Source organism: Calliphora vicina, chromosome 3 (assembly GCF_958450345.1).
Source record: "Calliphora vicina chromosome 3, idCalVici1.1, whole genome shotgun sequence".
Taxonomy (NCBI): domain Eukaryota; kingdom Metazoa; phylum Arthropoda; class Insecta; order Diptera; family Calliphoridae; genus Calliphora; species Calliphora vicina.
In genome coordinates, this window is record NC_088782.1 from 33237259 (window position 1) to 33258632 (window position 21374).

The following is a 21374-nucleotide window of genomic DNA, read 5'->3' on the forward strand; positions in this document are numbered from 1 at the left end:
TATAACAATATTTTCTATAGAAAATCTTGTGTAGAACAATATTTTCTGTAGAAAATCTTGTCTATAACAATATTTTCTATAGAAAATCTTGTGTAGAACAATATTTTCTATAGAAAATATTTTCTTTAGAAAATCTTGAGTATAACAATATTTTCTATAGAAAATCTTGAGTATAACAATATTTTCTATAGAAAATCTTGTGTATGACTATATTTTCTATAGAAAATCTTGTGTATGACTATATTTTCTATAGAAAATCTTGTGTAGAACAACATTTTCTATAGAAAATCTTGTGTAGAACAATATTTTCTATAGAAAATCTTGTGTAGAACAATATTTTCTATAGAAAATCTTGTGTAGAACAATATTTTCTATAGAAAATCTTGTGTAGAACAATATTTTCTATAGAAAATCTTGTGTAGAACAATATTTTCTATAGAACATTTTCTATAGAAAATCTTGTGTAGAACAATATTTTCTATAGAAAATCTTGTGGAGAACAATATTTTCTATAGAAAATCTTGTGTAGAACAATATTTTCTATAGAAAATCTTGTGTAGAACAATATTTTCTATAGAAAATCTTGTGTAGAACAATATTTTCTATAGAAAATCTTGTGTAGAACAATATTTTCTATAGAAAATCTTGTGTAGAACAATATTTTCTATAGAAAATCTTGTGTAGAACAATATTTTCTATAGAAAATCTTGTGTAGAACAATATTTTCTATAGAACATTTTCTATAGAAAATCTTGTGTAGAACAATATTTTCTATAGAAAATCTTGTGGAGAACAATATTTTCTATAGAAAATCTTGTGTAGAACAATATTTTCTATAGAAAATCTTGTGTAGAACAATATTTTCTATAGAAAATCTTGTGTAGAACAATATTTTCTATAGAAAATCTTGTGTAGAACAATATTTTCTATAGAAAATCTTGTGTAGAACAATATTTTCTATAGAAAATCTTGTGTAGAACAATATTTTCTATAGAAAATCTTGTGTAGAACAATATTTTCTATAGAAAATCTTGTGTAGAACAATATTTTCTATAGAAAATCTTGTGTAGAACAATATTTGCTATAGAAAATCTTGTGTAGAACAATATTTTCTATAGAAAATCTTGTGTAGAACAATATTTTCTATAGAAAATCTTGAGTATAACAATATTTTCTATAGAAAATCTTGTGTTTGACGATATTTTCTATAGAAAATCTTGTATAGAACAATATTTTCTATAGAAAATCTTGTGTAGAACAATATTTTCTATAGAAAATCTTACGTAGATCAATATTTTCTATAAACAATCTTGTGTATAACAATATTTGCTGTAGAAAATCTTAAGTATAACTATATTTTCTGTTGAAAATCTTGAATGTAACATTTTTCTATAGAAAATAAAATATTTTTCTGTAGAAAATCTTGTCTATAACTATATTTTTTGGACATGTTGTGTATAACAGTATTTTTTATAGAAAATCGTATGAAAAACAGCATTTTCTTTAAAAATCTTGTCTAGTATAACAGCATTTTCTATAGAAAATCTCGTATTCAACAGCACTTTCTATAGATAATTTTGTGATAACAGACGACTGTTTACAACATAAAGCTACAGTAATATTAAAATTTTAAGTACTCTGGTGATGAAGAAAGTAATTTTTTAATACTATTTTAATACGGAAAAAAAATATAATTTTCCATCCCTGTATATAAGATTAAAAGTAAATCTTAAAATAGGTGAACACATATGTAACCGTAACAGCAAATTTTATAAAATTTTATAGAAATTGCAAACGGAATGACAAACTTACATATACATATGTATATAGCCTTGCCACTTATGATGAAGGGTATTAAAAGAATTAAACACAACAATCGAACAAAAAAAAAGCTTTTTCTGAAATGTTTGTTATTTACTTTCATGTTTAAAACGGCTAAAAAAAATAGTATAACAATACGGGAGTCAAGGCGAATGGTTTAGACAAGTGAACTGTCAATTCACTTGTGATTGTTGTGGCGAAAAATACAACAAACCTAAAAGCAAAAACAACAACAGGCAACTTTGACAGTTCGACTGTCTTTTAACAAAAACAAAGTACCTGTTGTTTTTGTACATGTTGTAGTTCTGTCGTCACCTTCTATAGATTCGCCTTGCTGGGAGTGGTTGCGTTGCTCAATTATTTGTTGACAATAGCAACAAACAACAACAAAAATGAAATAAGCGCAAACGCAACGTGCTCAAACAACGTGGTTGTTGTTTTTGTACAATATGTGTTCTATGCAGTGTTACCATGTGTCAAGTTTTCCCTTTTTAGCAAGGTTTTTGAGACGCAAAAAGTTTTATTTTAAAAAAAAAAAAAATTTATATCAATAAGTTGAACCGATGATTTCAAAATGATAGTCCCCAAATTCATTCACTAAATGGGGAGATTGATTTGAATATATTGAAAGTGTCTCCAGCACTAAATTCACATAAATTATCTCAGTTTGATTACATATACATATGTACGAATTGGGTTTTGTAATTTTAGTATGTACTTAGAAATAAAAAGTTTTCTTCAAAAAATATATAGCAACACTGGTTCTGTGTACGCGTGAGAGAGTTGCTCTTTTGAGAACACATTATAAAAAGCTCTCTCTCAAGGCGAATTTATATACCAGGTGGTGTTGATAATGTTGTTTTGATGCTTGAGCTGTCAATTATCCTATGATTATTGCGGCGAATGCTACAACAAACGTAAAAGTAACAAAAACAACAGGCAAACTTTGACAGCTTAAACCACATAAACAAAAACAAATTGCAAGTGGTTTTTGTAAATATTGTACTTGTTGTGGAATCGACACCACCTGGTATATAAATTCGCATTGCTGAAGTTTGACAAAAAAACACATACATACATATATACATACATACATACAAATAAAGATTTGTTTGTTATTATACATATATTTGCATGACGTCATGGAAAACAATAACAAAATACATTGTGTTTTGGTTTTTTTGGTTATATCTCAGCCCAGGCCCAACTTACTATGGTCTTATATACGTCGATGCAAAGGTCTTTGAAATATCTATCATTAGATATCCATATTGTCTATATTAATGACTTAGTAATCCAGATATAGGTCAAAAATAGGTAAAAAATCGAGGTTGTCCTGGTTTTTTCCTTATATCTCAGCCATTTGTGGACCGATTTTCTCGATTTTAAATAGCAACCGAGCCGGAAGAATTCCGGAGATATTGATATATGAATCATGTATGTATGTTATTTGGGGGCTTCGGAAAGTTGATTTCAACACACAGACGGACAGACGGACAGACGGACAGACGGACATGGCTATATCGATTCCGCTATCTATAACGATCCAGAATATATATACTTTATGGGGTCGCAAATGAAAAATGTGGAAATTACAAACGGAATGACAAACTTATATATACCCTTGCCACTCATGGTGAAGGGTATAAAAATCTGAAAATTTATTATATGAAAATCAGAAGGCATTAACACTGCTCGAAAGAAAGAAAGAAAAAAAACATAAAAAAGAAGAACCACCCACACAATTTGGTTAATAAATCGCAGTGGTTGAGTAGTTACTCGGTTGTAGTTGTGGTTATTGTGTTGTGGCAAATGTGGCGGGCTTTTGTAGCACATATGAATGGATGAATAGAGATGGTTTTTTTAACTACAGTTTAATTTCTTTTCTTTATTTGTGTGTAGTTTACTACGTGCTCATATCAAAAGAACAATTATAAAAGTTTAGTAAGCATTTAAACTACCATACATTATGAAAAGTGTCCTCCTCCACAAAATGCGCGCGAGCGCTGAGAAAGATGGTGATAAACATTTATTCTTGGCAAAACAACAAACAAACAAACCTCCTCATCATCATAATCAAGGAGGCATCAAATAGATTTTTTTTATTCTTTTTTTTGAAGGAATAATTTAAACATTTAAACACATGTTTATGGAAATAAAATAGAAAATGAAAAAAAAATATCAACCTTAATTTCGTTGTCATTTTGGTTTTTGTTAAGGCAAAATGTGAAATTTTAATCACAAAAAGGTGTTTATGGCTTTTTAACGTTTCTAGAATTTCTCCTTTACGATTGTTATAAATTTTGTTTATGAGGAATACAAAACAAAAAAGTAGGTTTCAATCCCGGAGGCTTTATAAGATGATGGGTTTTTTTTCATCATTGACTGCTGCTATAAAGGCGATAATTTATAAAGTAAATGTGAAGAGTTTTTATAATTTGCATTTGGATGTTGGAGATCTACAAGTTTTTAGATTTAAATTTTATTTACACTCCCACTAAAATTGTTGAAAGGAGAAGGAAATTAATATAAAACAAGTAAGAGAGCTATATTCGGCTGTGCCGAATCTTATATACCCTTCACCAAATTATACTTCAAAATAAAAAATTTAAATATTTTTAGGTGAGCAACATTTTTTTTCAGTTTTTTTAATTTTTTGGAAAAAAATTTTTGGATTGTTTTTTTAAATTTAAAAAAAAAATCCGGTTAAAAAATATTTGTTCCGATTTTGACCCATTGTAGGTCCATTTGTGGACCGATTTTGCTGATTTTAAATAGCAAACTTCTCGAAAGCATGTCTGACAGAAATGGATCCCGAAGATATCAGGGGTCTTCAGAAAATTGATTTCAACAGACAGACATACGGACGGACATGGCTTAATCGACTCCGCAATCTATAAGGATCCAGAATATATATACTTTATAGGGTCGGAAATGAAAAATGTAGAAATTACAAACGGAATGACAAACTTATATATACCCTTCTCACGAAGGTGAAGGGTATAAAAATAGGGATTCTAAACTATGGACTGAAATGGGCGAAACTAGTGCTGGGATAATTCATTGAAACTTTTAATATTATAGCTTTTGATAAAAGTAATGCTTATGAAAATGTGAGCTTCTTTTGGTCTAACAGCTTTTTAGCAATTGCTTAAATTAGTGGTCGGCATACAGAGAACGTGGCATTTCTCTATTGTAATCTGATCAGCTGTTGATTGTGATTTTTGTTTCCTAATTGATAACTTTATGAACTTCGTTGACATTCATGTTGTTTACAAATAAATTAACGACTATGTTCGGCCCTGGTGGCTCTGAGTGCCGTCCACTGGATAAAATTAAGCATTTTTTAATAAATTTGGAAAATTTTATCCATAAAACGAACTTTTCCTAGATCCCATATAGCAATACCTCTCGTTTTTACATGGTTCATAAAATTTATCATATATGCACTATTTTATTGCTTAATATTTACTTTCTTACTTGCTAAATTTTTAGGTCAAAAACTGTATTAAATAAATACAAAAAATACAAACTCATAAAAACACGTATAAAGTAGTCACATTCTACATCTACATGTCACTATCTACTACTAGAGTCACACGTTTTAATAATTTAACAAAAGAAGAAAAAAAATTGAAAAAAACAGAAAATCATAATTCATGTCAAGAGAATGAGAATTAGTGGGAAGTACAATTAATGTTGTCTAAGTAAATTCCAAATAAAAATAAAAGAAAAACTTTCCCAAAACAAACATAATCTTTCGCTTTTCAACTCTATTTCACACTTGATGAATTCAAAATTAACCAAGTTTTATAAATAATATCAGTATAAATAAAATTCAAATTAAATATCGTTTCTTTTACTTTTCGTTTAATTTTTACAACCTTTTAAACGATTTGCGACAGTTGTTAAAAGATTTCGTTTTTTTTTTCTTTTCAGGCAAATTTTTTGGTGGTTCAGTAAAAACAAGCTAATTATTTATGCTTGAATGCATTTAACAATTGTTTTCCATACAAAAAAAAAAACATAAAATAAATATTTTTATTTTTTTAAAAGTAATCATAAGAAAAGCAACATTTTTAAAATCATTAAGAAATCTACAATATGTTTTTAAGGTTTTTGTGTTTAAATAAAGACCTTTAAATAAAACGGAGTTTTAAATATGAATGCCTTATTATAACATATGCATAGGTGGGGGAAACTATAAGTAACTTGTGTTAAATTTTCACAATTTATCTTGTCTGCAGTAAAGTTTAAGTAATTAAGGCAAAGAAATAGTAAGAAATATTGTTTAAAAAAAAATCATTTCTTCAATAAACAAAATTATCAGGCCTGTCACAGAATTCCATTCCGATATAAAGTGGAATTAATTCCGTATTTCTCTTCTTCAGAAAAAATAAAACGAAAATTTCTTTCGGAATGAATCCACTTTCAGTTTTTAAAGTGGAATTGATATTTCTTTGTAATTGTTTGTTGTTCTAAAATGTTTAATCAATATCTGTATCTAAAACTTTACTTTTGTAAATATAGCATTATTGGAATTAATAAATTACATGGAATCGGAAGAACCTAAAACGAAATCGATCGGAATAGAAACTACGGAATTGAAACCATTCCGAATAAAATGTGTGACAGGCCTGTATGTATTTAAAAAACTATTTTTTAATAAAAAAGTGCGGGTGGTAACAATCAAAAAAGGCAATTTAAAAAAACGTTTTTTACAAGAAATGTACCTAAAAATTGCTTAAAAAAAAACTCAACTTAAAAAAAAGAGTCGATTGTTTTAACCAGAGATCGAAAATAACTCGTCCATATACCAAAAAACCCAAATTGTGATTTATATTTTTGTGATAAAAATAAATCACTGAAAATAACAGTTATAAAATGATTTTTATTTAAATGGTTTGGTATGACCTTTATTCGTTTTTGTTGTTTTTTAATAATTCATAATTCATTCACAATTCATTTGTTCTTGTTCTTAATAACTGTTACTTTCTCTTTTATTTACATACAATAACATATTATTAGTAATTGTTAAAAAATTATGGAAATAATATTATGGAAAGTAATGAAGTCTGAGTAACAGAAATGAGAATTTTTTTTAAATTGTTATTAATCTTTTGATAAATTTTATATATTTAAGCGTTGATTTGCATCAAATGCATTTTTGCGATTTATTTTTCATGTTCGCAAATATAAGTCACAAGCTGACCTTACCGAAAAAATTAATTATAAATCACTCATCCCGATTATTTGTGTTTGTTTCTTTTCTGTTTCTCTCAACCCCAAACCTAAAATGTTCTCGAATAAATCACTCTCTCAGTTATATATCACAGAAAATTATTTTTAAATGGCTGCGAATGAGAATTAACCATTGAAATGAAAGTGAACTCGTTATTTTCGGTCTCTTCATATAAGTCTTTAAAAACAAAAACCGAGTTCAAAAGATACGCCATCATTGTAAATCCCTCATTTTTAAGTCATACACCCAATAAAAACGAGTAAATTTTTGTCCAAAAAATAAAAAAAAAAAAATTCTAAAAAATATTTTTTAAGAATATGAAAAAAAATATTTTTCTAAAAAAATAAATTTTTCTCTAAGGCTTTTTTAACAAAAACCAACTAAAAATGAGAATTTTTCATATAAAAACCTCTATTTTTCACAACTAAATCCTATATTCACCAAATGTTATTACTAGGGGGCGGATTTTCATGCATTTATTATAGGAAAATATGCTTCAAAAAATCTAAATATGACCTAAAAATATTAAAAATATGCACTTATATTTTTGTGTAGAAAATTAAAATAATTATTTATAAATCGCTCAATGCCCAAAAAATACTCAATATAGTTCCCAGAATTTAAGACTCTTTAAATTATACTAAGAATTAAGTAGTTAAAGTTTTTAAATTACAGTGGGACTTCGATTATACGTATTGGTCGGGACCGGAAGCATTCTGGATAATCAATTTTCCTAGTTAATTGAGTACCAATTTTGAGTAGTTTTTTAAAGAATTTTATGTACATTTAAACATAAGGATTTTATTAAATTTCGTACATATGCCCACTAGGGTGGCCCTTAATAAACAAAAGTTGGATTTTGGCCATTCTCACCCTCCAGTTTGGTGAACATTAGTAAAAAAATCATCCTGAAGAAAATTTAGGTAAATCGGTTGGGGATAAGACGTGCCGCAAGCCCTCTGGAGTTTTGAGATGCATTTACAAGGGGAAAAATGCATTCTTTTCAGTTTTTGTAAAAATTTTGCCATTAAAAAATTACTTTTGTAATTTAATTTAAAATAATCGAAATGTGTACGTAAGCCAAACAATTTTCAAATAATTGGTTTTTCTCGAATATTTCAAAATTTAAATCGCAGGTACGGAAAAACTATAAGAGATATTTTCATAATTTTTTCACATTTGTATTCCCTATTATATTCTTAATAAATCCCAATGAGATGATCAAAAAATTCTGAAATTTGTTTAACAAAATTTTTAAAAATTTGAAAATGGAGTTTTGAAACTGCCGTTAAAAAAATTTTATTTTTTTGTTCATACCTAAGAATAGGTTAACGGTATCCTACGAAGACAAAAACTCATATACAAGTAAATATGGACATATTTTAAGTAATAATGAGCTTTTATTTTAATATTTATCAAAATATATTAATTTTGTTCCTACATTTCTTGTTCTAGTTGCCTGAGACACGTTAATGGCCTGGCGATTTTTTAATAACTTTCACATTTTTTGACCAATTTCTGTTCTTTATGTCTCATTAGAACGACAATTGCATACACATTTCTATTATTTTAAACTAAATTGGAAAAGTAATTTTTTAATGGCAAAATTTTTACAAAAACTGAAAAAAATGCCTTTTTTCCCCTTGTAAATGCATCTCAAAACTTCAGAGGGCTTGCGGCACGTCTTAACCCCAACCGATTTACCTAAAATTTTTTCAGGATGATTTTTTTACTAATGTTCACCAAACTGGGGGGGTGAGTATGGCCAAAATCCAACTTTCGTTTATTAAGGGCCACCCTAATGCCCAAACCCCTTCATTTTCTGGACAGAGTAAGTTATTCCACGCATTTTTCAAAACTACAGAAGTAACAGTGTTCCAAGCATTATTTATTGACAACAGTGCTTTCTTGATGTTAAACGCCTTCTTAAATTCTTATTTATTGATTGATGTGAATAGTTTTTGCACTATAGATTTTTGATAATGACATTTAAAGCTCCATATTGCACCCTGTTGGAGAATTGTATAAATTGTTCATTGCTGAGTTTTTCTATTAATAAGTTTTGAGTGGAATATTTTAGCCTTTTCATTCACTATTAATCCAGAATTTGGAGTTCGTTCTTTCCAGAACCATTCATAAACTGCGAAATCTACTTTTGGTTCTTCAGCTGTCTTTAAATATATTCAGTTTCGAATGGGGAATTCCCCTTTTTCGTTGTATTCAAATTGTGTTTGTTGTTCAAAAATAATCGAAAAAATGTTTGCTATAATCCCGGATAATAGAGGTAGTTACGGTTAATCGATGCAAAAAAGTTGAAATCGATCCAAAATTTGTTTCTTTTTCGAATCGAATCACGGATAATCGAGGCCTCACTTTATAATTGTATTAATCCTAATATCTTGGAATTAAAATTGTTTAACTCCATAATCTTTAGAGCCTCTATTATGCGACTTGCCTTTTATAATCGTCAAAATGTTGATCATGCTACTTTACAGCATCAATCCATTTTCTAATAAATAACTGTGAAGAGTGGTAACTGTGTACGTGAAGTTACAAAATCTTTCTGTAACGATATCTTATAAATCAAAATTTCAGTGAAAACAAATATAAATATTTTTAATACAATTAATGAATTTTTGATACTTTAAAAAACTCTAAACTTTTTTGAAGAAATTTTTTTCAATTGCCAGTTTCTCGATGTCGACTAACAGAAAACTTTTTTTATAAAAAATTCGGATAATATGCAGAGAAATATGCACTTCGAAGTAAAATGTAACAAAATATGCTGTATCAATAAAATATGCAAAAATATGCCCTAACAAATCGATGGCATTTTAAAGCAAATTGTGTGATTCGGATAGACAATTAGTTAAAAAAAAACATGCATTTGCATATTAATCCGTTTTTCTAATGAAAATAACTCAGGCACAAAAAAAAAACCTTTAAAGATTGTTTATTAAGAAGCTTTTTAACACAAAAACTATTTCTTTCAAGAGCTTTTTCCAAACAAAGAATTTTTTCAATTTGATTTCTAACCTAAAAGTTACCTATAATAGGTATAATTGCAAAATTAATTCACTTACTAAACCGCTTACCTAGACATATTTGTTCAAATAAATTGGGAGGAAAATTGTGTAAAAACCATAACGACACTAAAAAAGCTGCATGTTTAAAAAAAGAGAAAAAACTAAAAACAAAATACAGTTTAGTTTAACTTTAAACTTCCCTAAGTTATTTATGCAGCAGTTAAATTATGGCTTATACAGGGAACAAACTAACAAAAGAAGTCTACGATCTAACAAGAAAAATTACAGCAGCAGCAACAAAACCAAAAACAACAACAATGCTAAAGACATAACATCCTGTAATAATGGCTTAATGGTGGCGATGGTGGCTGGTAGGTTGTTGGTGGTTACTCAAAAGCAGTCTTAAGAAAAAGCATTAACAAAGTCAAGTGGCAGTTCAGTTTATATATTTTTTTTTATTATAATTTGGCTCGTGCTTTATTTCAAAAAATTTACAACAATAAACGAGCGACAATATGGCTTAAATTGTACAAGAAACAAATGCAGCAACAATGAATGAATGAATAGAAAAACATACAAAAACGCTGTAACTTAAAAAAAAAAAACAAAAAAAAACTCTATAAAGTGCTCCACAATAGTTTCAATAAGCTTGTAATGTTGTTATAGATTTTTTTTCTTCAGCTTTTTGTCATTTTCTTTTGCTAAAGTAATGGTTTTTCAAGTTTTATTAAGTATATTTTCTTGGTAAAAAAAAAATGGAAAAAAATGATCACTAAATTGTAACTGCCAAAATGTGTATTGAAAAATACCATAAAAACAAAATCCACCTTCACTTTTTAAATTCTGTTTTTTATACCCTTCACCTTCGTGAGAAGGGTATATATAAGTTTGTCATTCCGTTTGTAATTTCTACATTTTTCATTTCCGATCCTATTTAAGTATAAATATTCTGGATCCTTATAGATAGCGGAGTCGATTAAGACATGTCCGTCTGTCTGTCTGTTGAAATCAATTTTCTGAAGACCCCAGATACACAGAAAAAACTATTTCTTAAACCGTTTCAATTCAAATATTTGTCACGTATTGAACTGGTTTCAATTATTTCATAATTAAATCAAGCATTCATTTGCTCAAAAACAAAATTTCTTGATATTTTCTATTGAATTTTGAGATTTGAATTTGATTATTTTGACAATTGAATATACAATTTTCGTTATTGGTTGAATTTCAAATACAAAAATTATTGAATAGATAATTTTCGTAATTGAAAACAAATTTTTGTGATTTTTTTTGTTTCAATTACGAAAATTATCTATTCAATAATTTTTGTATTTGAAATTCAACCAATAACGAAAATTGTATATTCAATTGTCAAAATAATCAAATTCAATAGAAAATATCAAGAAATTTTGTTTTTGAGCAAATGAATACTTGATTTAATTATGAATTAATTGACACCAGTTCAATATGGGATAAATGTTTGAATTGAAATATAATTTTTTCTGTGTATCTTCGGGATCCAAGTCTTCAATAATTCCGTCAGACATGCTTTCGAGAAGTTTGCTATTTAAAATCAGCCAAATCGGTCCACAAATGGTTGAGATATGAGGAAAAAACCAGGACAATCTCGATTTTTTACCTACAGTGGTGACAAAACAATGGAAACTTTTCCAAATATTCCATATGTAGCCCAAAATTTAAAATATTTTTTTAAAATAATTTTTTTTTTTAGTATTGTTACGTTTTAACCTTTTCAAATCGTTTGTATATTTCCTTTAAATAAACCGGATACTTTTGATTGCAAATAAAAGCCGTTTAGTAGTTTAAAAATTGTAACAACTCTTTATTTATTTAAAATGTACAACAACCACAGAACTAAATAGTCACTTAATGTTTTTTATACTCGTTTATAAATTCTCAGAAATACAGACACTTTATAATGTACACGAATTCACTTGAAAAACATAGCACACTCATTTGATGTTTATTCGAAAAGCGTCTCTGATAAACTCACTCACGACTGCAACCTCTGCCACTATTTATAACACTGCCATCTGCACTCTAGATTTCTCTTTAACTGTCTAGAGGTTTCTAATACATACGCCATCTGTGGTGTACTTTCTACAATGTTCTTTAACTGAATATTCGAATTCGAATATACGGTCGCAGCAAACAGCCTTGCCAACTTACGATCAATGATCAACTGAAAGCTTTTATTTAATGTTAATAATGCCCACAGATATTGTTACAGTTTGCTATTACAGCACTGTTATTTGAAAGCATTAGGCTACTTTTAAAATCGCTATATTTGAATTCAAGTACAATTTCGTAACAGTATTTTACTTGTATAGTTTTATTTATATAAATTAACTGAAAAACAAACAACATAATTAATTATATTCTGAAAAAAGGGAACAAAATTAAAAATATTCACTATTTCGCTACAAAACAAAGGAAACTTTTAAACTTCTGCAAGAAAGAAGTGTAAAACGAAAATAATATTTAAAAGAACGTTGTAAAAAGCATCCTGCTTAAAGTTATTTTATTTTATTTTTAAATTCTGGCAATTTTTCACAATTCCTTTTTCTAAGTTTTTCGCATAATTGCTTTTTTTCAACGTTAACGAAAATGGCTGAAGTTAAGATTTGTGAAGACTTAAAAAATAAAATAATTAACGATTTTAAAGCTGGTTTAAAACAAAAAAGTATCTGTGACAAATATTCAATAAATAAATCAGCAGTTTCAAAAATTATAAAGAAATTTCGTTAGACCGGTTCTGTAAAAACTTAACATTTAGGTGGAAGACCTAGTAAGACTACTCCGAGACAAGATAATTTAATAGCGAGAGAGTTCAAGAAATTCCCAAAAATAACTCCTCGAGAGGTTGCTAATAGCATAAAATTAGAAATAAGTACCCGAACAGTTAGTCGCAGGGCAAATGAGGCTGGTCTTGCTTGCTATCGTCCTGTGAAAAAACCACTCATTTCTAAAAAGAACCACTCTGCTCGTCTACAATTTGCCAGGGATCATTTAAACTCGTCGATACAGAAATGGAATACTGTCCTCCTTTCCGACGAATCCAAATACAATTTAAGAGGCAGTGATGGGAGAACATTTGTAAGACGACCAAAGGGAAAAAGATTAGATCCAAAGTACACAAATAAGACTGTAAATTTTGGCGGTGGCAATATTATTGGTATGGGGATGATTTTCAGGGCAAGGTATGGGCCCAATTCATATTGTTACGAAATTGTACTTGAATTCAAATATAATGATTTTAACGGCTGATTTAAAAGTAGCATAATGCTTTCAAATAACAGTGCTGTAAAACTGTAACATATCTGTGGGCATTATTAAATAAAAGCTTTCAGTTGATTTGATCGTAAGTTGGCAACGCTGTATTCGATTTCGATAATTCAGTTAAAGAACATTGTAGAAAGTACACCACAGATGGAGTATGTATTAGAAACCTCTAGACAGTTAAAGAGAAATCTAGAGTGCAGATGGCAGTGTTATAAATAGTAGCAGAGGTTGCAGTCGTTAGTGAGTTTATCAGAGACGCTTTTCGAATAAACATCATCTGAGTGCCTTAAAGTGTGTTGTGTTTTTCAAGTAAATTCGTGTATATTATAAATTGTGTCTGTAATTCTGAGAATTTATAAACGTGTATAAAAAACATTGAGTGGCTATTTAATTCTGTGGTACATTTTAAATAAATAAAGCGTTGTTACAATTTTTAAACTACTAAACGGCTTTTATTTGCAATTAAAAGTATCCGGTTTATTTAAAGGAAATAAACCAAGCGTTTTGAAAAGGTTAAAACGTAACAATATTATAAAAGATACCATGACAGGTATAGGATACAGAACCATTTTAAACGATGTTATGTATCCATACGCTGATGAAAATATACCCCTAGTTTGGAGATTCCAACACGACAACGACCCGAAACACATCTCTAGGGTTGTAACCGAGTGGTTACAATCCAACGAGGTATGTGTTTTGAAGTGGCCTGCCCAATCGCCAGATCTCAATCCCATAGAAAATCTATAAGAAATTTAGATCGTAAAATATGGACCCAAAATTACACCAGGAAGGAAGATTTATCGGAGGCGGTTATAAGGGAATGGCAAAATATTTCAAAGGAGACCATTGACTCTTTAATTGGTTCAATGCATCGTCGATGTGTAGCAGTTATAAAAAGTAAGGGATACCCAACAAAATATTGAGTTATTGCAAAGTTTAGACCATATTTGTTAAAATAATACCTAAGTTTCCATTGTTTTGTCAATGCCGTAATAAAGAAATCTTTTAATTTTGTTTTCTCATTTTTAGAATTTAATTAATTATGTCCTTTGTTAAATAAAATACTACAAAAATGTTAAAATTTTTTAAAAAATTATTTCAGATTTTAGGCCACTAATGAAATATTTGGAAAAGTTTCCATTGTTTTGTCAACCACTGTATATCTGGATTACTAAGTCATTAATATAGACAATATGGTTATCTAATGATAGATATTTCAAAGACCTTTGCAACGACGTATATAAAAAAAAATTTATATTTAAAAAAAAAAAACAATTCGAAAATTTTTTTTCCAAAAAATTAAAAAAACTGCAAAAAAAAAAATGTTCACCCCTATCGCGAATCAATATTTCACATGAGATATGTTCCCATTTCCCATTTTTCGTTCATAAACTTTGTTCACATTGAAAAAATTCCCCATGTTGTGAAATTTTTAGATGAAATTTTGTAAACAATAAACAGCTGCTACGAACAAAATTAACTATTGTGAATGAAAAGTTTAGGGGAATATCACGATAGCAATTTTCCCTTCGAGGGAAATGGATATTTCATGGGAACACAAATTTCACATGATTTTTACCTAAAAATATTTAAAATTTTTATTTTGAAGTATAATTTGCTAAAGGGTATATAAGATTCGGCACAACCTCTTACTTGTTATTTCTAATATTGAATTTTTATTAGTTTTTTTTTTCGTTTGTTTTGATTTTTGTAAAAAGACAATACCCCCTATCAGAAAAACTAAAACAGAAGAAACACTTGCTAAAATGCATTTGTGTTTTTCATTTATTTTGTTTTTTGTCATCGTTCGCTGTCGTGGTCTTCTTTTTTTTTGTCTTTCTTTCTTCTACTATTGGCTTTTTCAGCCTTGGTTATATACATCCTTGTTTAACCAAAAATGGTCACCAGCTCAAAATAGATAAATATATTTTGTAATGTTTAAATATGACACTGTAAACAATTTGAATGAAATTGGTTTGAAAAAAAAAAAACGTGGAAACAAAAAATTATATTAAACTATAACGGCACTGATAAAATGTGTTTTATTTTTTTTTGAGGGGGGGGTTTTCTTGCAACCAGCCATCCAGGCTGCCTGTTTTATTGTGTTAAAGACCTTTCACTTGCTGGTGGACAAAAAAGAAATCAAGTGGAAATTGACAATATCGCGATTAGAAGATCTGGAGACAAAAACAGCAACAGCAACAAAAAAAAAAACAAGTAGATCTTATCAAAACATTAAAATGTTTTAATTTTAAAACTTTTGTAAAGAAATTTTCCCAAAAAAAAAAATGAAGTTTTCATAACTTGTATTTAAGTTTTTGTTCATACCAATTTTAATACTTATTTTAAAAATGCTACATATAGACCAATGCTGACATCAGCTCTATAAAGTTTGAGGTTTTCAATGGAACTTGTACTTAGAACTTTTTGTCGCAATTCAGTAGCGCAAGTCTCTTGTGTTTGTAGATGCCAGGGGTAATGTCGGGTTTTGCTGTTGTGCAAGAGACTTGCGCAACTAAATTGTCTAGTATGAAAGGGGTATTAGTTTGTTCACAGCAGTGATAACTTTTCGTTACAACCGTCTTCTTTTGAATATTTTTTATATAAATTCAATTCCAATGAATAGTTTTGTTGAATTGTTATTTCTACAGCAGAACTGTTATGCTTTTACTTTAAGTGATTTTGTTTATTTAAACAAAATATGCACATTGACCCAATTAAAAGACACGCAAACTCTCTTCTTATTCTTAGCTTTTGTTTAAATAATTGTTAAAACATTTTCTTTCTTTTTTAAACTTTTACCTCCCATATTCATTCAAACAACCAATGTTTTCTTTATTTTATAACATGAAAAGAATGAATTTTGTACTAGATATTTGGCATTAAAGCTTTTAGATTTGGTATTTTTTGTATTTTCCTTTTATTCAATTTCATTTTCACCTTAACTGTGCTACTAAACACTGCACACAAGCGGCAGAATGTTAATGCAACTTTTATGTTCTTTTGTGTTGCTTGCCGCATGAGATTAGAAATTGTACAATACAACAAGAAAAAAAAAATAAGAAAAGAAACAGCAGCAACGGATTTTTAATCTAAATACCACAACAAATAAAGAATTTCTTTAAAAGTTTTATTTTATTAAACTTAATAATAATTTGTTTTATGCCTAAGTTATGAAGAAAATTTTGAAATTTTATTTTCTGCTTAAGAATTTTTTGCTTTTAGTTTCTTTTGTAAACATAGTTTTCTCACATTATTTATAGACAAACAACACTCATCTCAAACAAAACTCTTAATAAAATTTTGCTATTGAAATGAAGCTGGCAGTTTTGCGGTTTAACCTTTAAAATTCCTACATAAATTGAATTTGCAGTGAATCACAAGAAATAAAAAAAAATACCTAATAATGTTTGTATAAATTTTTATAGTTTTCTTTTAAACTATTCAAATGTGCAAATTGATTGGTTATAAATTGTTTTAACTAAAGAAAACAAAACTGTGAACAATTAATTTGTGATTTTTTAAATTTATATAATAAAGAAATTTAACTAAGTTTTTAGTTTTATTAACTAATCTAATCTAAATAATAGTGGAAAATTCATTTGATTAACTTTCATCTTTTAAATCCCAATTTAGTCAATGAATTCAAACAACTTGAAGAACTTGAAATGTGTGAACAAGTATCTCCTTTAACAATTGCATGATTTAATATATTTTTTTATTACATTTCTTTTAATTCACATTTTTTTTTTAAATTTTTTGTTTTATTTTTAAACAATATTTTCCTATTTACGTCATTATTTTCATTTAAAGTTCCGTTTCTTGAAAAAGTAAAAAAAAAATATACATATTTAATAATTTCACTTACCGAATGTTCATTTAGATGTGATTCCAACTCAGCACAGGTCAACATGGTGGCTTCCGATAAGGTGGGAGCATTTTCCAATTTGTGTTCCATATCACGCAACCATTTACGTAATTCTTTGGGATCTTCACAAGAGCCCACATTGCGAATATTATCATCAAGCAGCTAAAAGTAGGCAATACAAATAATACGTTAAAACCAAACAACCACTCAACTTAAAAACCACAACAATAATACACCACAGGCAATATATAGCTAAAACAATATTCACTTAAAAATTCCCTCAAGAAAAGCCAACAAACACTTCCCCTACTCAGCAAATATTCTACCACTTTTTAATATTTCCCTTAAGATAATAAATTGAACATATCCAAGACACCAACGCAATAGCAAATTCCCCATGAATTTAGCTTAGACACTATAAATTAATCTACCACAACCACCATTAATTCAACTCATCTAAGCAAATTCCCCATGCGTTTAGCATAGACACTATAGACTAATCTACCACGAAACTACCTTAAATTGATATCACCCTAGACATCAACCCCGCTACAAATTCCCCAAAAGTTTAGCATAGACACTATAAATTAATTTACCACAACTACATTAAATTCACCTCATATAAGACAATAACTAATTCTCCATGAATTTAGTTTAGACAATATGCATTAAACTACCACAATAAACTTGTGTTTATTTTAACTCAGACTTTAACCCTTTGTAAACTGCCCTTTTGTTGTTAACCAAGCACTTTTAACAAAAAACTATTACGAATTGTTAAAAAAAAATTATTTTAAAGCAAACACTACATTTTGCTTCCAACTCACCTTAAAACTTGTATCCATAGGATTATCCAAAACATTGGTGGCGCCCTCTAGCTCACACCTAGCCTCTTTGCACGTGTCCAAGAGGTTGGTGTCCATAATATAATTGTAATTCGTTTGTATGGCAGCCCATAAATCATCTTTTCCCGAACCAATGCCCAAAGTGGCAGCACTGCTATGCAAAGATGAAGAACTATGACCACTACCCCAGGAGTAGCGATTGTATTTGTTGTTGCCATTGTTGGCATGACTCTTGGATGAATGCATATGGGCCAATTGGTTGGTTAAATTGCGATCCGTGTTTTTCTGTGAAGATAAAAAGGTGAAATAGAGACAATTAAACTAATGTAAAAGTTGTTTATAAAGTAATTAAGTAAAATAGCAAGCAAGTAATTCGAAAAAACTGATTTTGAATAAAAAGTTTAAGTTTTGAAAAACTAAATTTGTTCAACTATCAGTAAGATTAAGAAAAGCAAGAGTAAATGTTGAGAAACATATTCATTTACAACGTGGATCCACTGTTTTGTGTGGAATTTGATTGTTCAAAAATGTTACCCCATTTTTATAATTTGTAAGAAGTTTTCGAATCGAAAAAAAATATTTTATAGTCATTCAGCTTTTACAGGATGATTTGGAGAATGTTTAACACATCAGTCAAATTTAGAAAATCCTAAAATGTCTAACTCAGGTTTAAGGGCCTAAATGCATATTAATTTATAAGTTTCCCTTTTATTCTATATCTGACAAGCATTTCCGACACAACATCTGAGAACAGATGCACTGTTCGAGCACGTGTCAGCTGTTCAACTCAGTTTGTGTAACGGTAGCTTAAATAAATAGAAAAAATAAAAGTGTATTTTACGTCTTTATTTATCTTTTTATTTAATAAACATTTGTGATCTAATGTAAAGATAAAAAGTACTATTTAAAGTGGAGATAAATATTACTACAAACCAGCAAACATTCAGCTTGCTATGGATAATGATTTGAAACGTTTTTTTAAAATTTCAAACGTTTGAGAACGATTTGATAAACATATTGTTACGTTTTAACCTTTTCAAAACGCTGGTTTATTTCCTTTAAATAAACCGGATACTTTTGATTGCAAATAAAAGCCGTTTAGTAGTTTGAAAATTTTAACAACTCTTTATTTATTTAAAATGTACAACAACAGAATTAAACAGTCACTCAATGTTTTTTTTATACACGTTTATAACTTCTCAGAAATACAGACACTTTATAATGTGTGTGAAGATAAATTTAAATTTATTTAGCACAGACCTAAACCACATATTTTAGCTCAGCCCATTTTGCAGTTAACAGAGCACTGTTAATCACTTAACAGTGATAATACTTGAATTATAATAAACAAATTTATACCTACATAATCTGAAATAATTTCAGAATAAGAAAAAAATGGAAAAAATTAAAAAAAACTATCCATCTGAAATAATGGATGGATATTTGAACCCATCGTAATATCAGGATTCCAATAAATTTGACTTTTTTGAAAAAATAAATCTGGAGAGGATTTTTGGCCATTATGGAAATTAGGAAAAGGGCTCGGATATGACACTATATAGAAATGGTAGTCCTAGGGTCACTGAATGGAACTGTGGTAGTGGGATATCTGAAATAATTTTGGGATTCCAATAAATTTGAGTTTTGTGAAAAAATAAATCTGGAGAGGATTTTTGGCCATTATAGAAATTAGGAAAAGGGCTCGGATATGACACTATATAGAAATGGTAGTCCTAGGGTCACTTAATGGAACTGTGGTAGTGGGATATCTGAAATAATTTTGGGATTCCAATAAATTTGAGTTTTGTGAAAAAATAAATCTGGAGAGGATTTTTGGCCATTATGGAAATTAGGAAAAGGGCTCGGATATGACACTATATAGAAATGGTAGTCCTAGGGTCACTGAATGGAACTGTGGTAGTGGGATATCTGAAATAATTTTGGGATTCCAATAAATTTGACTTTTTTGAAAAAATAAATCTGGAGAGGATTTTTGGCCATTATGGAAATTAGGAAAAGGGCTCGGATATGACACTATATAGAAATGGTAGTCCTAGGGTCACTGAATGGAACTGTGGTAGTGGGATATCTGAAATAATTTTGGGATTCCAATAAATTTGAGTTTTGTGAAAAAATAAATCTGGAGAGGATTTTTGGCCATTATGGAAATTAGGAAAAGGGCTCGGATATGACACTATATAGAAATGGTAGTCCTAGGGTCACTTAATGGAACTGTGGTAGTGGGATATCTGAAATAATTTTGGGATTCCAATAAATTTGAGTTTTGTGAAAAAATAAATCTGGAGAGGATTTTTGGCCATTATGGAAATTAGGAAAAGGGCTCGGATATGACACTATATAGAAATGGTAGTCCTAGGGTCACTGAATGGAACTGTGGTAGTGGGATATCTGAAATAATTTTGGGATTTCTATATAGTGTCATATCCGAGCCCTTTTCCTAATTTCCATAAGTGACCCTAGGACTACCATTTCTATATAGTGTCATATCCGAGCCCTTTTCCTAATTTCCATAATGGCCAAAAATCCTCTCCAGATTTATTTTTTCAAAAAAGTCAAATTTATTGGAATCCCAAAATTATTTCAGATATCCCACTACCACAGTTCCATTCAGTGACCCTAGGACTACCATTTCTATATAGTGTCATATCCGAGCCCTTTTCCTAATTTCCATAATGGCCAAAAATCCTCTCCAGATTTATTTTTTCAAAAAAGTCAAATTTATTGGAATCCCAAAATTATTTCAGATATCCCACTACCACAGTTCCATTAAGTGACCCTAGGACTACCATTTCTATATAGTGTCATATCCGAGCCCTTTTCCTAATTTCCATAATGGCCAAAAATCCTCTCCAGATTTATTTTTTCAAAAAAGTCAAATTTATTGGAATCCCAAAATTATTTCAGATATCCCACTACCACAGTTCCATTAAGTGACCCTAGGACTACCATTTCTATATAGTGCCATATCCGAGCCCTTTTCCTAATTTCCATAATGGCCAAAAATCCTCTCCAGATTTATTTTTTCAAAAAAGTCAAATTTATTGGAATCCCAAAATTATTTCAGATATCCCACTACCACAGTTCCATTCAGTGACCCTAGGACTACCATTTCTATATAGTGTCATATCCGAGCCCTTTTCCTAATTTCCATAATGGCCAAAAATCCTCTCCAGATTTATTTTTTCAAAAAAGTCAAATTTATTGGAATCCTGATATTACGATGGGTTCAAATATCCATCCATTAT

General features: G+C 29.0%; 1 protein-coding gene across 2 annotated transcripts in view; it reads right to left on the reverse strand.

Annotated features, from left to right (window-relative positions):
• The window catches only part of klar (klarsicht), a 465338-nt gene that overhangs the window by 297308 nt on the left and 146656 nt on the right, over nt 1-21374 (reverse strand). For both annotated transcript variants that reach the window (XM_065503780.1, XM_065503779.1), the window contains exons 5-6: nt 18091-18393; nt 17264-17425 (exon numbers count right to left, since the gene is read on the reverse strand). In XM_065503780.1, the coding sequence (XP_065359852.1) occupies nt 17264-17425; nt 18091-18393 (465 nt within the window). The remainder of the gene's footprint in view (nt 1-17263; nt 17426-18090; nt 18394-21374) is intronic.